At 38.0% G+C, this 19,542-nt stretch overlaps 2 protein-coding genes across 2 annotated transcripts in view; both read left to right on the top strand.

Annotated features, from left to right (window-relative positions):
* Nucleotides 1-19,542, top strand: part of LOC108966595 (titin) — a 358,580-nt gene that overhangs the window by 111,277 nt on the left and 227,761 nt on the right. The gene's annotated exons all lie outside the window — the stretch shown is intronic.
* LOC108966583 (odorant receptor 94a-like) lies at nucleotides 718-1,953 on the top strand. Its single transcript, XM_018929575.1, has 3 exons — nucleotides 718-1,466; nucleotides 1,529-1,628; nucleotides 1,726-1,953. Exons 1-3 carry the CDS (start codon nucleotides 718-720, stop codon nucleotides 1,951-1,953), a joined length of 1,077 nt encoding a protein of 358 aa, XP_018785120.1.

Here is a 19,542-nt window from a genome sequence, read left to right as displayed (position 1 = left end):
AACAACCGTTATGTGAACAAAACTATAATACTCTCTTTAGCAACTTTGTTGCGAGAGTATAAAAAAATGCCGTTAGAAATTCAAAAGCTCAGTAATATTGCAACTAACATGATACTAACCTGGCACAAACGTACCTATTCTGTTTTTAAGTCTTACAACTAAACAGGCAATTTTCATGCATAAAACCACAATGAAATATTCAGATGGAACATGTCGAATGTATTAGCATTTAGTCAGTTCGTTTAAAGAGTTTATCACGATCATTTTGAGTTCGCTCTGTAGATCCCTGTGACTTTCGACTGGCTAGGAGTTTTTCAGCTACTACAAATGCAATTTTTAAAACAGAAAGTTTTCATGGAAACCAAACGCAGACGCTAGGGCAAAGGAAGTTTTAATTTCGTGACTAACAACACTGTGATTCCATGAAAAAGTTTTTAATTGATTACTAAATGAACAAGTGTTCGAATGTGCGCCCTAAAACTAACCAAATTATGGCCAGCTAACTGTAATTAAACAACTTTTAACGAAGTTTATTTTTAATTTTTGGTCGTAATTGTTAGTTTGCTCACTAAGAACAATTATGAAAAGCCATTACGGTACATCTATATTTATGCTAAAGTACATAGAAGTTCTTCAATTATGCAGAGAGGCAGTAAGATATAAAAGTGACCTCAAGTTGAATTAAAACTGTCAGTTAGTTCAAAGTACTACCTCGCAATGGAGCTTCATGAGCACGACAACTTATCCGGCGGACGGCGCGTCATAAAAATACTAAAACTGCTGGGCCTTTGGCATTACGGTGGTGCTATGAGAACTCCTTACTTACTTTACTCCGGCCTATTGCACTCCGTGTTCTCCATACCGTATACCACAATGATGTGCATGGACGTGGTGCAGGCATCGGATTTGGAGAAATTCACCTACACCATGTATATGACGCTCACCGAGTTGGGTATGGTCGTGAAACTGGTGAACGTTTGGTTTTACTCCAGATTATTGGTAGACTTCTTTGCGGCTTTTACACACGATAAGCTGTACCAGCTGCAGGACGCCGAAGAGCAGCAGAGTTGGCAACGCACGCAAAAAAATTACAGCCGCGTAGCTTTCCTGTACTTCACGATCAGTTTGAGCACTTTGGCCACAGCCTTTGTTGGTGTACTCTACAGTGACGAGTATGAGTTGCCATTCCCATATGCACCACCGTTCGATTGGCGCACACCGCGCGGCTATTGGTACGCTTATTGCTACGAGTTGCTGGCAATGCCAATCAGTTGTCTGTCGAATTGTGCCTTCGATATGATACAGTGTTATATGTTGTTGCAATTGTCGCTGTGTTTCAAAGTGATTTCCGCACGCTTGGAGCGTATGGGTGCTTTGCGAGAAGGTAGTACAACGCATGGCTTTAGCGAAGTTAGGTTTCATCGCGACTTTGTCGACATAGTGCGTTTGCATGCGCGCACAAAGTTGTAAGTTTTATGTGAAGTGTGGGGAGTTTTAGCCAATTTCGTCTAAACATGTAATCTCTTAGACTCTCCCAGCAATGCCAGACTTATATATCGTTTCCTTTTCTCATACAAATTATTTGTTCGTCTTTCGTGCTCTGCTTCAGCGCTTATCGGCTACAGAAGGTAAATATTTTTTACTTCCACTACCTCAACTACTTTCATAAATATATGACAGGTGCAAATTTTGGAGAATCCCTCGCAATTTCTCACGCTTGTTCAGGCAAATTTAATAATGGTTTTGCAAATTTTCATACCCTGCTATTGCGGCAACAATATCATCGAATATTCTAGTGGTTTAAATAATGCCACCTACAATGCGGAGTGGTTTCGTTGCTCGCCGAGGATGCGCAAATATTTGGTGATTTATATGGAAATGTTACAGCGTCCGGTGCGTGTGCGCGCTGGTGACTTTTTTGACATCAGCTTGACCATTTTCGCCAAGGTTTGACATAAATGTGAATTTTGACTACATATGATTTCAAAGGTTTTATTTTCTAGACCATGAACAATACTTACAGCCTAATAGCACTCTTATTAAATATGAACAAGTGAAACGGAGTACAAGAAAGATCATTGGAAGAATTAAAAATTAATCGTCTTTTATATTTCACTTGCTTTATATTGTTCATATTTTATTCATTGCAAAGCCGATCTTTCTATTCAATTCTTCTTTTCAGCTAACATTGCTATGGAAAATAAATTGCCGGTTCTACAGAACCTAGTTTACGACAAATCTTTTAATCTACTCTAATAAATATAGTCTAAATTTATAATAAAGTTTTTGAATCGTTTTTGTGCTGGCACGCAAGCTAAATTCGTCCAACTTTTGTCTTATATTGGTACAACCCATGTTTTGTTCGTGTAAAGTTTGATTTGAAGATATCAATTACTGCGGGTTTGGTGCCGGTTTATTTACGCCGCGAAAGGATTGTCTTGTGATTTTAACTATGGAAAATATCAACAGCGTGTTTGCTTCAAAATTTGTGTTTCAAATGGAGTTACAGCTTTGGAGCCGTTGAATATGTTGTAGGCGTGTTTTGAGGAGCCGCTATTATTTCGAACAAAAGAAACCATTATTGAAACTCGTCCTTTTGGCATCTGAGAGATAGCAGCGAATGTTAACATCTCTTATGGATCGACTCAACACATTTGAATTAATGTTTTGGGAATGAAGCATGACAATTCTAGACTCTTACTAAAAATAAAATGCTTGACAATTGAGCTGCGGACCCTACCCTTATCAAACGAAAATTAGGAGATGGCACGCAAAGGAACTTTTTTGAGAATATGTATTAAACTATTTTAAAATGTATTTTTTTGTTGTTATTCTGGTTGAAATTTGACCACTCGCAGGTCCACAACTTTTTCGAAAAATATTATTTTAACCATAAAAGTCAACTTCAAGAGTTACTGTTATCTATCTACTCCTTAAGAAATTACGTAGAATTTTTATTCCTTTCTGGTCTTCCAATTAAGGGTTTATCAAATGATGCCCTTAGTAAAAATGCACTCAATGGAATATTTGTGGTTTGATGGGGGTAAAAATAAAACTAGAGCTTTAAAGTTAGGTTGAATTTCTTATGAATACAATTTTTTGAGTTTCTGGAAAGGCATCTGAAGCAACTCGGGCAATAAATAGAGGCAGTCTTGTTAGGTCCTTGTTCCCCTGGTTTTTCCAACGTAGTGATGGTCTTTCTCTTTCTCTGCTTCCACAAGCGGGTACTGTGTCAAATATTCTCTGGGCTGGAGCGTGTTTATCCATTCGGATTACATGGTCCAGACAGCGTAGCCGATGCCTCTTAATTCGCTGAACTATATCAATGTCGTCGTTTACCTCGTACAATTCATCGTTCCATTGACTGCGGTATTCGCTGTTGGCAATGCTTATAGGACCATACATCTTCTGCGGAACGTTTCTATCGAAAACTTGAACTGTCGACTCATCAGATGTTGCCATCGTCCATGCCTTTGCACTATATATCAGGATTTAAATGATGGGCGACTTGTAGAATTTGGTATTTGTTCGTCGAGAGAGAACTTTACTCTCAATTGCCTACTCAGTCCGAAGTAGCGCCTGATAGCAAGAATACATTATTGTTGTTATTCAGTCTCTCAGTAAACTCTTATAAAGGATTGTGCCTTCTCTATTTAGCGCTGCAGCTCGAATTATTCTCTCTAGCAGTAGATTGAAGAAGTAGCACGATAGGTAGTTGCCTTGTCCGAAACCTCGTGTGGTATCGAACGGCTAAGAGAGGTGCTCCCGATCTTGACGGAACTTTTGGTATTGCTCGACATAAGCATACACAGCCGTATTGGTTTTGTGGGGATACCAAATTCAGGCAGTTCCTTTTCGTGCTATTAAAAGCAGCTATTTTCGAAACCGTCACATCAGATGACCTCCTAAAGTCTCTCTATACTTAGTATCCGCTGATTAAAATAGCTTTCAGACTTAAATTTCGCTTGTTAACCAATTAACCTGCAATTCTCAGCAAGTTCACGTTATTTATATAACATATGAATTTTAAAAAATTTGTAAATATTATTTTCTATTATTTTTAAAATAAAGAAAATTTAATTTGTTCGATGATTTGGATGTACAAAACAAACGAGCTGGAGTGCTCATCTAATGAAAAAGTTTCTCACTAGAAAATAAAAATTAGTTCTGGCTGGCCACCAAACAACTTCAGTCAATATTAGGAACCGCTGCAGAACCAAACAAACAATGCGCCAAATTATTGAACCATAAAATCGATATCCTACCGGAAATTCGAAATGCTTGCACCACAAGTTGCACACATAGCAAACGGACTGCATTTTTAACATACACACTGCAAATATTTGTAACGGGATATTAACCGAAATTCGTTAGACCTTATGAAAACTCACACAACCATGCGAAAAGCGATTATTTGGAATTACATAAAAATAGTAGAGCACTAATGTCTGTTGGCTTGCGTAGCATTCTTTCCATTTTTACACAAAATTTTTGAAGGAGAAAGGACATGTAGAAATATTGGTGCGGGATTCAGGCATAAAGACACATACATACATACATGTATATACATAAGTAAGTGAAACTACAAGTGTGACTAACACACACATACATGCAATTTACTAAATATGTGTGTATTCAAGTGACCCAAATTCTTTGGATTAAAATACGCAAACTTTACAAATTCACACAAGCGCAGATTGTGACCGCAAACAAACGCACGCACACACATAGATATATATGTATACATATACATATGTATAGCTACAGCCAAAAAGCAAATATATGTTTATTATATGAAGAGGAAACCGCGCTAATTTACCTTGCATGCGTGCGCCGGCGCAGTGAAGTGTGCAACGTGCAGCATGCAACCAGCAGTGGCCAAACAATAAAAACAACAATGACATACGAATTGCCCGGATTTCCGTGCGTATTTGCAGAACGGCCGTGTTGACCCCTCGGCCACTTGATGACTGTATTAGCGCAGCCAGTTCGCACTGGACCGCTGCGTAATGCTTTCTAACGGCAAACGCTTGAGCACTCGAGCGCATGGCATTATCAACGCTTTGACGCAAAGTCATTCAATTGAAGCGAACATTGCGAATGCGACTTTTTGCGCTGCGTTTGCCAGCTGGCGCATATTTATGGCAGCCATACATACTTATTTACATTAGTGCGGGTCGATTTATTCTTTTTATAAAATGATTTTGAAGAACTTTGCCTAACAAACAATGGTTCGAAAACCGGTTTCAAGCTAGCGATTTTTAAGCGAAGTTTTAGAAGTCTGAAGAATCGGTTTATGAAAAATACGAAATATAGTTCTTTGATCCGGCTGATTCCGACAAATGATCAATAGAGTATCAAAATGCTCCTATGCGTTAAAGTTTATTCAGATATGTCAAAAACTGACGAATATTTTTTTATGATCCCTAAAAAGTTCCCGTTTGGGGGTTACAGGGATTTACAGGTTTCAAAAAATCGAATTTTTTTATAGTTTTATTAAATTTTCCAACATCTATAGTATATTCTTCTAAGCTTTCAAGCTGTTCCGAGTAATAGTTTCGGAGATACAGCCTTGAGAACTTAAACACGTTTTTTCGAAAATGTGTCTTTTAAGTCGATGGGCAAGATTTCTCGAGAACTACCCAACCAGTCTTCATGAAATTTTACACTGGTCCAAGACTTTTACAAAGGATTTTTTTCGCTCACAATTAGTTGAAGAAATGTCGCAAAATTTTCACGGAAATTTGAATTTTTTTGAAAAAATATTCGCGAAAAATCCAATTTCCAGGTTTTTACCTTCGCCGGAGTACTAAATTAAGGTTTTGCTTATTGTTTTCCCGAGGAAACCCAAGCAACCTCTTAAAAATTTCGCCTTCAAAATCGCCAGCTCGAAACCCTATGTATCTAATAGTCTCTTAGACAAATGTATTCAGAACCATCCACAGAACATTTCTTGTATAGACTGTTTTTCCATAGTTTTGGCTCCCTGAAATCGACCCACTCTAATATATATATATATAGTATATATGTGAGTATGAGTATATGCAGTGCTATCGACTGCGCTATCGGGGGTGCATGTTTTGGGTATCTAATCAAAGTGCTCGAATGCGAAACAAATGAATTGTGCAAACAATTGTAAATCACAAATGCATTTATCACATGTACGCCTATGTATACATGCGTGTGTGTGTGTGAGTGCAATTTAAAATCGTAAATTTACTTCGTTAGTTGCGAAGAACTATTCCCGGCCCGCATTAGGTAGCTTGTGTGCATCAAGGTGTTAAGTGTTGATTGCATTGATTAGTGATTTCGAAAACAGCAAATCTCCAAATCACATTTGGATTTTATTGCCGCACACACTTCGAATTGCTTTTGTTAGCCGACGCAAGTAGTATTGCGCTTTGTTGTTTTTGTTATTTGAAACTATTGTCGCCATAAGCCGCTCAAATTTCACACAATTCCAATTGCACTCTAATGCCAATGGGAAATTTCGCCAATGCGACGACCTTCAAATTTTGGCAGCTAAGCGATAAATCTTCGAATCTCTGCCACAAGCACTCGTGCAATGACACTTTTTTTGAATTTCACTCGCAAACTATCCTGTAATTTTTAGCCTGTGTTGTATCCGATACTTGAAAACATTGTAAGCTGCTTGTAAAAGCATTGTTTTATAGCTCTTATGGGTGTGTCAAATGACGATAGAGTAGAAATTAAAATACACATTATACAAATTTGGATAGCTATGTGGCGTTATAGACCTACCTTTGTGTGTTGTTATATATATCAGCGCAGCTTTCTGCGTAGTATATGTCCAACGCAAGGGTCTCCTCAACTCTCTCTTCAACTTCCTTGCAACTGCAGCCGAGGCATAAACATATTGTAATTTCACAACGTCTCCGAAAAAAACAGCAATGTATTGAAAAAGAAGCAAAGACATTAACTACCGCAGCATTAAAGCCATAATACCCTTCACATGAGGATTCTATATGGCATAAAATAGTACTAAAACACCTTTATCTTGATTTGGATAGATATCGGTATATCCGAGCTTGTTCAAAATTTCAGAGCGATATCTCAAAAACTGATTAACTAGTTCGTGTCTAAACAGACAGACAAACTTCTTCTACTTCTTTACTGGCGTAGAGCCCGCATACTCGGTTATGGCCAAGTTAACAACAGAGTGTCAGTCGTTTCTTCTTTTCGCAGAGAGAGAAAAGAGCATTGGAGATTCCAAGCGAAGCCAGCTCGTTCTCCAACTGATCTTTACAACACAGTGCGGGTCTTTCTCTTTCTCTGCTTCCCCCGGCGAGTACTGCGTTGAATACCCTCAGATCTGGAGCGTTTTCGTCCATTCGACTCAGCAGATGCTGTGATCGTCCATGCCACTGCACCATTTAGTAGGACGGGAATAAAGGAGTGACTTATAAAAACCGATATGACTAAATCGACCCAGCTCGTCATGCTGATGATTCATATATTTCTATATATACCTTTTTACAAATATAAAGCTTGTACAGGGTATAAATGTACACGAACGATCACCGTCAGTGCAAATGAGTTTCTTCTTAAACGAATTGACACCCGCGGTACTAATATGGCATTTTTACGATCTTTAGAATTCGATACCACTTTGCAGTTGGCGAAATTTGTGCTACGAGAAACGACAAGCTTCGTAGTAAGCAATTCAAAGTTAACAAATCAGAGGCATGGTCGTAAAGTCGAGAGAAAAATAAAGTACAACAAGGAAAAACGTTTCGGCTTTGTCAAACAAAAGGTCCATATATGGACTTGATTTTGTTCGGACAATACGTAGGACAGCTCTATCTTATTGTGTCCCAATCTGAAAAATATGTTCGCAGATTGTGGATTGGTAGTGTGAACAAATTTAGATCAGTGCAGGTCGCCTCCTATCTGGTGCATCCTGGGTATAAACTAAATGACCTGCGGTCTCCACGGCCTTAACAACTGCTGTACCGGCCCAAACACTGACCTGGACTATGAATGGGAATAAACGTTCTGGATTTCGGTTTGAACACTGGGCTGATGGTTGCGGCCACTTGCGTTTGCTGGGGTGACAGTCAGCAGAAAAGGCTCAAGATCGAAATCGCCTCCGTCTCGTTAATATCTTGGCAGGTCTCAGAGTACGTACAACCCCTTCGTCATCATTAAGTTGGAGTGGTAGGTATAGGTTGAGAAGGCTCCGTATGGTCGGCTCTGAACGAACTGTCTCATAATAATCTTGGGATCATATTTTGTTTTAAAGCAGGTCTATTTTTATCGTATGGTCTTCAATGGACCAGTGTTCTGTTATAGTAGCTATGAAAATGCGATTTCTGGAACCGTTAAATAAGTCCTTGTTTGTATGACTATGCATGGACGGAATCTCGTCTTCCGTTTTTGAGTAGAGGATGGCGCCTTCTCAGGCTACCAGTTGGGATTGATCTCACTCAGCCACATAGCGTACTGCTCATCCTTGCAGTCCATCTGCAACATGTTTCCTCTAAAGTGGACCCCCAGGAAGGATGCTGCGTTCCCAGAGCCTCTGAATACCTTTCCATTAGGAGATACTGAAGCATAGTAAGCGCCTTCAGCTCCAACGTCTCTGCCGGTTATTAGAGAGGCAGGATAGGCATTTGGATGCCTTCTATATCCGTATAACTACGTCGCATTTCCTCCAACTGGCTTTGCTTTTCGACTTGTTGATGTTAGGTTCAGTCGTCTTTTCCATACAATAGCTTTTGACAACCCGCAAGAGTGGTGTCATGCAGCACCGCTCATGTCTTTGCAACACAACAAGGGGCCTGCCATTCGCGGAGGGTAGTTATGCATCAAAGCGGCTAAGAGAAAAATCTACAAATATTGTCTTTCTATTCTTATCTTAACTGAAAAACTTATATTCCGCTTGACCTTCGACATCTGGCCAAGCGGCGGCGGCGGCTCGACGTAACTTTCGTTATGACCTAAGAATACTGAAAATTGCTAGAACAAAAATATGAGAGCACAATACCAAGGAACAATAAAGTCTCCACGCCCAACGTGGTCAAGCTGAAAAAGAAAGGTTATAAAAAGTGGAAGGCACTTGAAACGTACAAGTTGTAAATCTGCATGTACCGCTAAAGCACAAAAACACGCTCGTAAAAAAGGTCTGAAAATTAATTCAACATATGTCAGTTATGCACAAGCGCTTTCATGTTGCCACAGCGTTGCATGCACCTACTACGGCGGCTCATATTAACGTGCGTATATGAGATTTGTGGCAAGCAAACTTGTTTGGAACGTGCAACCGCTTGATACTACAAATCCGCTGTGCTCGCCGTAACACATCCAGACATATGTACTTCTCTACAAGTCCATGCAAGTGTGTGGCTGTGCGTTAAACAATAAAAGTCGCTTTAATGATCGGGAACGTCGTAAAAAATATATTATGACATTTACATGTCATGTCGACGGTTACGCGCTATTTTCGACACTTAAACGTCATACGACGGCAACAACAGCAACTGCGCACAGCCGTTAGAAATCCATTTTCCAGTGAAAATGCGTGCGATTGCGTGTGGAGCATGCGCCGCCGTTTTGCTTTGAAACTGCTTTACAGCAAACAGTAGTTGTTGTAGAAACTTTGCGCTAATCTTTATTGCTAAGTAAGTACACATTCGTTTATTAGCGGCTTAAGCCAGCCGGTGTCATATGGAGCTTACGTCTAACTTTACTACAGATCACAAAAAGAGTGGTGCCTACAATTACGTAGATTTGCGATAAGATACTTGCAGCTGAGTTTAGGATTGGCAGTAGCAGCCTGGCAGATTTCTTTGTGTGATTCCTCTCGCAAATGGTCATTCTGTTAATGAGTAACTCTCCAAATGATAAGGAATCCGCTAAAGGCACTTTCCATAAAGATTTTAATGGATCTCTTGCGGACTTACGTGCTAATTGATATAAGCAACTTAAAAAATGGTGTATTTACATACTAACTCGTAAAATATATTTGTGTTGGACTCGATCTTCGTTGTTTACGCTGCTGCAGCTTTGGTCTCTTAATAAGTTATATCTGAAAGCAACAACTAAGTTATCCTGTTGACTTAAAAACAAGTTCGGATTATCTTTGCTGTCGTACAACTATTCGCTACTACTGTTATCATTATGCAATATTATTGCCATAGTCACATAATTAAGGCCCGTTGCTTGTTCGATTCGCTTTCTCGCCGAACTTTAAATGAAGACTCTTACTTTTTTCATTCCAATGGCTGCGCTAAAAGGGATACTCAACTTACCATCAATCCACATTGCCGTGAAAATCTCAGCGGATCAGCTGCAAGATTAGCGGTGTTAGGTGAATTCTCCATACAGAACTTTGGACCTAGCTTAATAGGCAAGGCGTTGGTAAATAAAAAAATAAAGCATACTTTCAAGCTATCTTTGGAAGAGAAGGTTTAAAGTTGAGCACAGCATGACCCCAAACGACATTTCAAGTATATCAGAATGTACTGCACTGTCGTCAAGGCGGCACACCGTAGGAACCAATAGAAATAAGATCGATATATACGTCGATACGACGGGTGGGTCGAAGTCTTCAGCTCGGTTAGCTCCTGTCCACTGCTAATACCGAAGGGTAGAGGGAAACTTCTCTGGTGGACTTTGGAATTGTCGGAAATCAGAGCGTCATGCAAACGTTTATTCAACAAAGTTCGTAGAACTGGATCAACTGATGACTGGGCATTGTATAATACGGGACTTTCAATATAAGTCCGAGTTATGAAAGGCACCAGAATCTCATGGAAAGCTTCTGCGAAAAAGTGGTGGGATAAGTGTCCTCTATGTTAATTCGTATTCTCGGAATATATGCCATCTACTCAGGTTATCTTCCTGATATTCTTCATGTTCACTTCCCGAACAATACGTCCACTTAGGGGATATTTTCAGAGTGCTACAAGATGACTGCCTGTCCTTTGTAGACCTTTCTTATTGAACACACTTGACCTTTCAAGCCCCCGGGACTGAATGGCATCTTACATGCGCAGCTGCAATAGGCTGTTAAGGTGTTATGCAGCTGACTGGCAGCTATCTATGCGAACTGCATCAGACTGGGTAATATCCCAGCGGCTAGAAGACGAGTCAGGGTTACGTTCATTCCGAAAGCTGGCAGGGGCTCCCACGTTACGGTCAAGGACTTAAGGTCCAGCAGCCTCCTCTCCTTCTTACTAAAAACTCTGGAGATAGTGATGTAGTGGTATATAAGCAGATGCCTTTCGTGTGACTACCACACAAGGTGGAGCTTTCTCTTCTCTTCTATGGATCCTGGACGTTAACGACCTGCCTAAAAAAACTTGGGGTCATAGCTGACGGGATGTTTATCGAAAAATCTCTCTTTCTTCCACAGCCTACTGGACCGAACCTAAAAAGAATCTTCCTCATGGATGTACAAAGAATAATCTATTTTTGTAACAAATCCTTATAGATCGAACTTCATAAAAGTCTTCCATAAAGATGAATGTCCAATAATCTCTCGTTTGTACACACCCTACTGGGGGGATATACAAAATTAAATGCTTATAGAATTTGGACATGATTATATAGGGATGAACCTCTGCTCAATTTTCTGCAACTTACTTATTGCTTCCTCAATAATTACTAATCATAGGCATGTGTCTCTATGGTTAGATAATCTGATGACGCGGAGCAAGGCAAGTGACCGATCTCCAGCCATTTTCAACCAGGTTCGGTTGCATATACATATGTAACCGGAATCAACCTCAGTTTTATATGATCCAGTACCGGGAGAAGCAGAGGAAGAGGAAGACCTCCACTCCGTTGGAAGGACCAAGTGGAGAAGGACCTGGCTTCACTTGGAATATCTAATTGGCGCCACGTAGCGAAAAGAAGAAACGACTGGCGCGCTGTTGTTAACTCGACTATAATCGCGTAAGCGGTGTCTACGCCAATCAAGAAGAAGAAGTACCCGGCAGCATCAGGTAGAAAAATTCGCTTGTATACATATTTTTCGCTACAACAACAACAATATTTTATGTTTGAAGACATCACAATTAATTGAACTGAATGTTTCTATTCAAATTTCATTGCAGTTCAGTTTATATAGTCCAACGACTTGCCTTCAAACCTCCGTTTCGCTGTAAAGAAACCGCAATTTTTCTTCAAGTTATCATTGCGCTTCTTATTTAAATATTCATTTATCTCTCGGTTTTTTTAATATACATTTACATATAAGCCTTGCTTTTGTGTGCTTTTGCAATTTGTTATGCTGCATGCCACATGTGGCAGCGGCATGTCCTGCCACCCACACCAGCTAAATGTCAAGCCAAACAAAACCAAATGCATGCACTCATGCTTGGCTAAAAGCGGTATTTAACACACACACCCACACATAAAGTCACATATACACAGCCACATGCATTTACATGAAAGCACGTGCAACATATATGTACATACTTATTTAGCAACAAAGCAATATGCATACAAAATGACTGTCTACACATACATACATATATTTATGTGCTTGCATTCAGTAACTTACCCACTTGCTTGTAAGCGCATTTTCGTATGTATGTATGTGTGTGTGCATATGTGTGCCTTCCACAAATATTTGGACTATTTGTCGCCTACACAGTGTCGCAATTACCATGTTTGCTTAGCGCGTTGCATGACATTGCATTGTGTTGCATGCAACATACCATCCATCTTACCCTCCCAGTCGACGGCTTTATTCAACTCCGCGCATTGTGTTTGCCAGCCATGGCGCATATTATCCTTTGTCAATGACAAACGCCTTCCTTCACGCTGTCAACAACTTCAATTCTCAGCCAACACCCGCCTGCATTCATTCTATGCCCCGACACCGCTGCACTGCTCCATTCTGGTCTAGGCTTTGAACTGTGCTGCATTCTATTTATTCGATTTGCTAAAATGTCACATGCGGTCGGCCAAATGATGCCACACATCTGACGCCACTGCGCTGGGCTCAAAGCTGATTTCGGTTTGTCTTAATATTGTCATATGAATTTGGCGACTGTCGTCTCTCTATCGGCGCTGGTATTGTTGTTTGCAGTCGCTGACGTGTACAGTGTTTCATTCTCTTCAAAAGTGTGAAATTACTACGGTTTTTTTGTTGGAGGATTCGGAAAATATAAAAGCTTGCGTTTACGTTAACTCTCCTTAGAAGACGTGTCTCTGCTGTGCGATGTTCGATTGGCTTTCGTTTGCAATGGTGATAGATGAACAATTCTGGAAAAAGTTCAGCTTGGCCTGCCTTCTAACTTTGGTCTTTACAACGTTACTGGTGTTCGATTATTAGACCACCAGTGAGTTCAGAAAGCGCTGGTCAAAAACCAAAATTTGTTCGACTGCACGACCCTTCTGACCCGGAGTGAACCGTGAGAAGTTCTCCAGACTACTGGCTATTGGCAAAGTCAATCTCGGTGCAATGGTTGGTGTTCTGACTGTAAGCTGTTCAAACGCGGTGCGGCTAAATCTTTTTACTACATAGAGTAACGCGAGTTGGAATCATCTTGTCACTGCCCCTGCTTTTGTCCCGGCTTGTACACACACGGATACCTTTAGGAATCTAGCAAAGTTGTTAGAATTGATATTGTGCTGAGTTTAAGCCTTCTTCGATATATGAGGGTTTTATGAGGTAGCAAAAGGGTCGAACACTTGTCCAAGTTAGAACCATAGATTTTAGATCAACCCTACAACCTAACTTTACCTACGTACGCATAAGATCAAAATTTCTAGTTTTAGTTCATAGTGTCCGTGAACGGATTGAAATATTTTTTCAGGAAACCTTACCTGACATTGTCCTCTTAGCTTATATTGTTCTTTACTTAATCTGTTCGTGATTTCAACTTACAGTACCTACAGTTTTGTCATCAGTTTCTTTAATGTATCAGTTTAAAGTTCAACTTACACTAGCGTTCTTGTAACCTTTGAGTCTCAGATTTTATTTAGCTAACTGTTATGATGAAAGTTGTTGTTCTGTTAAAGCTTTCTCAGCTTAACTGTCAAAACTGTTATATACATAAGTCTTTCCGGTTTTGAAAACTGCGAAGGCGAAGGAATAAGAAATGCCGGCACTCTGTATTATATTATAATACTTCCTAATTCCTTTACGGAAAAAGTTCGTCTGTCATTGCTGTACAGTCTATGATAACCAACTAAAGATGTGAAGCTAAAATAATCTTACGGCGATTTAGAAGTTGGAATTAAACAGTCCAGAGGTTTACTCGATAAAAGACGCTCCTGATCTTCAAAGCAGAAAGACTTACAATTATTTTACTTACTCTTAGTATCCCATACTGTTTAGAAAGAACAACCCAATGACCCACGATCAGTATAAAAAACATCAACGAAAGCCATCTGTTGAATATTTTTCGTTGAACTGAAAGCTCAAAGCTGTTTTGTGTGAAGCTTTAAGCTCTTTTTAAAACCTGAACATGATTTATTCAATATGCCACGATGTTGAATGAAACGTGGGAGACCCTATAAAGCATGATATGATAAATGATCAGCGTGACGAGCTTAATAAATAGCAATGTCACCCAACCTGTTCGTTTGTCAGTCTGTATATACGTGAACGAGTCCCTTAGTTTTTGATATATCCATCTGAAATGCTAACCTTCTTTTTTATCACGATGCTGTTTATTTGTCGGCACCGCTGATATCGGATAACTAATATACTGTATATAGCTGTCATACACACTGAACGGTCAAACTTAAGTCTTTGTATTGAAAACTTTTTTATTTGACGAGATACCTTCACTAAATTTGGCACAGCGTACTGATCAAAGCAACGTTACAATCTTCGAAACAAATCATTGAGATCGGACCTATATATCCTACAGCGCCCAAGCAAATTGATCGACCAAAACTATGTTTTCGGTCAGAAAAATGTTTAGTTTAATGAAAAATTATCACGAAATTTGGCATAAATTATTATCTAAAGCAAACCTGTAATCTGTAAATAAATTTTTTTAGATCGGAGCACTATAGCATAAAGCAGTCATGCAAAATGGCCGACAAAAATCATGATAAACGACATTTATACCTTTTCATGCTAAAAATAATGCTACTGTTAAGGATATTTTGACTTCGGTGCAGCCGTAGTTCACTCTTTTTCTTGTTTCTTTATTGATTTTGGTACCAATTTTCTCTTGGCGCCGAAATGTAGGCAACAAATAACAAATCTGGTTGAATATAAATATTTCTTATGGCCAAACTCACCTAGCATCACTGTATCTCGGCCACCACAGGCGACTTATATAAAGCTGCGAGTGCAATCACGCTGTCTTGTGAGTGTTCATATGTATATTACTCTGCGTCTGCCTCTGTGTGTGCGTGTGTTGATGTCTTGGCAGCGCCCCAAATACACAATAACAGCAAATTATTTAATATTCATAACATAATTTTGTGTGTTTTGCATTAATATTTGTTTTGCTATATGTTGTTGCAGCATGGCTTTGTGTTGTTGTGAATGCCGCCACTGCTGCATATTCTGCTAACATTGCCGTCATTATTATTGAATATATATATATATGTGTGTGTGTGCTTGTTTTATCAGCTGCAAATTGTAAACTTGTAAGCAGATTTGTATTTGTATTGGCCTGTGTGTTGTGTGTATGTGTTCGTCTGCGTTTATTATGCAATGCAATAATTCTGTGTCAGCATGTTGTCTCCTCCGCAGCGAGTAATTTTTAATAAAGTGCGCCTTCGGTTGCCACAGTTACACGCAAATATCCTGCCGCATCACCCCTCAGCCACATCCTGCCTACAAACACACACACACATACTTGCAAACATAAATTCCTTGTTATCTCTCTTAAAGTGTCCTTTGTCCTTTTGTGCTCTTCTACTCTTCTTATTTGCATTTGTGCTTTTGTTTGCAAACACAAAAATAACAACAACGACAACGACAAAACAAGCTGTTTGTGCTGTGAATTGCTCTTGAGTTAGCTCGCTTGGTCGTCTCTTCCCACCGCTCCGTCGGCTGGTGTGTGCGCCTTTATATTTTAATCAAAAGCTCACAAGTTCACTTACAACAAAATTCTGAAAATTAAAATGTGGAAAATATGCATTTATCTGCTGGTTTTCATAGATTCGTTTTAGCATTTTAAATGAAGTGTGGCAAAAGCTGTCAACACTTCAATTTATATTCATTTGTGAAATGTGTGCGCAAGTGCAGCTTCGAGTTCACTCGAGTCCTTGGTAAACTCGACATTTTTCCGAGCACTTAAATTACTTAATAAAAAGGAAAATATGGTGTAAACACAGGTGACAGGAACTGATTAATTTTAATAAATAAATGTGCACATGTCAGAAATTTCACATTGTGACGAAAAGATACAATAAATTTCAAATAAAACTTAAAATATTTATTTCAATATTTATTTTGTCATCTTCAGCATCTTTACTAGATGTAATAAACTTATGCCAACGATTTTTCCGGTATTCAAAACAATTTTCATAAGATATTTTTGGGACGGCTCTCAGCTCCTTCAGAAAAACTTGTTTTTCCTACTGAAAACGTGTTCCGTTCCGATGATTGTTGACATGCCAACAAGGTCAAACTCATAAGCCGATATCTCATCGGCTGTTATAATACTCCCCATTAATATGGCATGTCCCAAGAGACTTGTCTACAGTACTCTTTTTGAAAAAAAAAAAAAAAAAAAAAAAAAAAAAAAAWAAAAAAAAAAAAAAAAAAAAAAAAAAAAAAAAAAAAAAAAAAAAAAAAAACAGTTTTATCGGGACGTGGCGAGCAAGAACGCATTTCATACCCAAAATATTCACCAAAATCATTCGAACGGACTCCTGAGAGTCTCTCTTTCCATCTCCCTAACATTTTCCTGACGATTCAAGCACCATGCCCTTCGCTACTAACCTATCCATGGTTAACTAGTTAGTTCGTTCTAACTGGTTATTTTCCTATCGGTCTGCACGCAGTAAGGTTGAGAAACTTTTCGCATATTAGAAGCTGTTTGGGGTAAGACGAGATAGAAAAATTTCTTCTTGAGCGTCCCGTCTTTGCGAAATCAAGGTTTAAACACCTGGGAGCTCATAATTTTAGATATTTCGCTGATTTAGCGAGGATAGAAATAATTGGTATTAGCCGCAATGAGCATTGATGAGTTAAAAGATCTGATTATAGGACTTTATTTTATTTTATTTTATTCGGATTTTACTCATTTCATGACTCCAAAAATGGCTGTACCTTACATTATTGTTCAAGCATGATTTCTGATCTAACAATATTTTTTAAGTATAAAGAACTACTCGGAGTGGTCTGCGCTCTGAAGTGACTATCTGTTTTAAGATTTTTCACTTCAGATTACTTGCTTCCTTTCTTTTTCCTCTCTATAAAAAATAATAAATTTAAGATTGAGAACTTCTCCACAAATCGATACGATATGCCTGATTTAAATCGATATTTTTTTTTACTCATTTTTTTGGTTTCAAATTCTATTTATGTTCAAGATAAATGCCCAATTTAATAGTACATTTACACTTAAAGCATAAAATATGGCGAACACTTAAGAAGTTGTAATAAAACTGGCCGGCTTGCAACAACTTACTCAAGACCAAGGCGCAGTGATAACTTCATTCAAGTGGAGAAATTACATACACACATTCATGATGACTTAAAAAGTGCGACCCGAGGCAATATTGGGTTCATTAGCATATTTTATCTTTTAATATGAAAATATATACCAGCGAGTTAATATAGGAGAAGAAGAAGAGCCCAAAGGATATGTGCGGAATTTATACTTCTGTATATATAAACAATTGCGCTTATGTATATATCATATATAGTAAATATRTATGTATGTATACAAAGAGTGTGTATTTATCATTTTTGTTGTCTATACTTGTATACTACATACCTATTATATATAAACTGAGGTATGTGTATATTTATTTCTTTGCTGCTTCACTGATTGACTCCTGCTGATATCTGCCGTCGAAATTTGATCCTGAAAACATTGATTTCAAGACCAAAGGCATTTTACGAACAAAGAAACGGCATATACTATATACACACATGCATTTGAGGGCGTTTTAAATTTCCTCTTTCAAATAAAAGTAGACATTTATGCGTGTGCGCTTACATATCAGTCAGTGTTGCATGTAATTGCAGACAGTTATGGGCAACTTGCAACATATGCACTTGCAATAAATATATGTATATATACCACTTACAAACATACGTGTGTAAGTATATCGGGTTCTATTGCCCCCAGCATTCAGTGCACTTGATAAGTATAGATGCGAATGTAAATAATGTATATTAGGGGAACCCCAAAAAAAAAAAAATCCCTGCAAAAAAAAATTCCTTGCATAATTTTGAAAGCTGTTGGTGAACATGATAATATTCCATATAAATAAAACCCAAAAACTCTGGTTTTATCCAAAATATCGATATACTTTCATAGCACACATTTTTTTAATAAATCTATCCCAGAGGAAAAATTTTCATATGCAAGGGAAAAAATTTCCCTGAATTGAAAAAATTTTCCTCTGTGATAGATAGGCTTCTTTTTATTCATAAATCTGAATTGTATAGCAAAAACTTGTCTTAAGAATCAATATTAGGGCAATTTTTAAACTCAGGGAAATTTTTATACTTTCAGGGATTTTTATTACATAGTGATTCTTGTAGAGCGTTCAATTTTCCAAAATTTCTATCTTAGGGAAACTTTTTTTAAAATGGAGAAATTTCTTTTTTCCTTGTGCATGGATTCTTTTTCATCCTTAAATTCGATATTGTAGAGCATAAGATTTTATAAAATATCTATTTCGTTGAAAGTTTTTTCAATTCTTTTCTCAAAACTTTCGTCAATGCATGGGTAATTTTACCTGTGTATATGTTCTTTTTTTATACATAAAATCGGTATTGTGTGTTCTTCTAAAAATTCATCTTGTTAAATTTCTTTTTCCAATTTAGAGAAGTTTTCTCTCCTTGAAGAGATATGGGTTCTTTGAAAACATGTCTGTTTCTTTATTTTATATTGTAGACCATAAAATTTTCCAAAATTACTATCTTATGCTAATTTTTGTAATTTCAAGGAAAATTTTTACCTTTGCAAGAGTATTTTTTCTCCTATATAGATTTCTTCTTATGCATAAATTCAATATTGTAGAGCATTAAATTTTCTTAAAACTCTATCACAGAGAAAATTTTTCATTTGAGGAACATTTTTTCCCTCTCATTGAYATTTTTCCTGTATATGAGATCCTTTTTATTTATTAGTTCGATATTATAGAGCATACAATTTTGCAAAAATTACATCTCGAGGGATTTTTTTTTAATCAGAGAAATTTTTCCCTTGCAGGGATATTTTGTCTCGACACATGGATTAATTTTTTTAGCATAAAATTGATGTTGAAGAGCATTAAATTTTCTAAAAATTATGCTTAAGGGATTTTTTTTTTTCAAATTAGGGGGATTTCTCCCTTGCATGTTTTTTTCGTATAGGGGCTTTCTTATATCCATTGTCGATCCCGGGAAATTTTTCCCATGAAGGGATATTTTTTTCG

The sequence above is a fragment of the Bactrocera latifrons genome, unplaced genomic scaffold (assembly GCF_001853355.1).
Source record: "Bactrocera latifrons isolate USDA-ARS-PBARC rearing strain unplaced genomic scaffold, ASM185335v1 scaffold_165, whole genome shotgun sequence".
Lineage (NCBI taxonomy): Eukaryota > Metazoa > Arthropoda > Insecta > Diptera > Tephritidae > Bactrocera > Bactrocera latifrons.
The sequence above is the reverse complement of the archived record's forward strand: the minus strand, read 5'-3'. Positions and strand labels throughout refer to the sequence as shown.

Excerpts from the sequence above, each read along its gene's own strand:
- LOC108966583 (XM_018929575.1), top strand. The coding sequence starts at position 718 with ATGGAGCTTCATGAGCACGACAACTTATCCGGCGGACGGCGCGTCATA. Across the intron at positions 1,467-1,528 it reads TTGCATGCGCGCACAAAGTT|ACTCTCCCAGCAATGCCAGA; the intron begins GTAAGTTTTATG and ends GTAATCTCTTAG. Across the intron at positions 1,629-1,725 it reads GCGCTTATCGGCTACAGAAG|GCAAATTTAATAATGGTTTT; the intron begins GTAAATATTTTT and ends ACGCTTGTTCAG.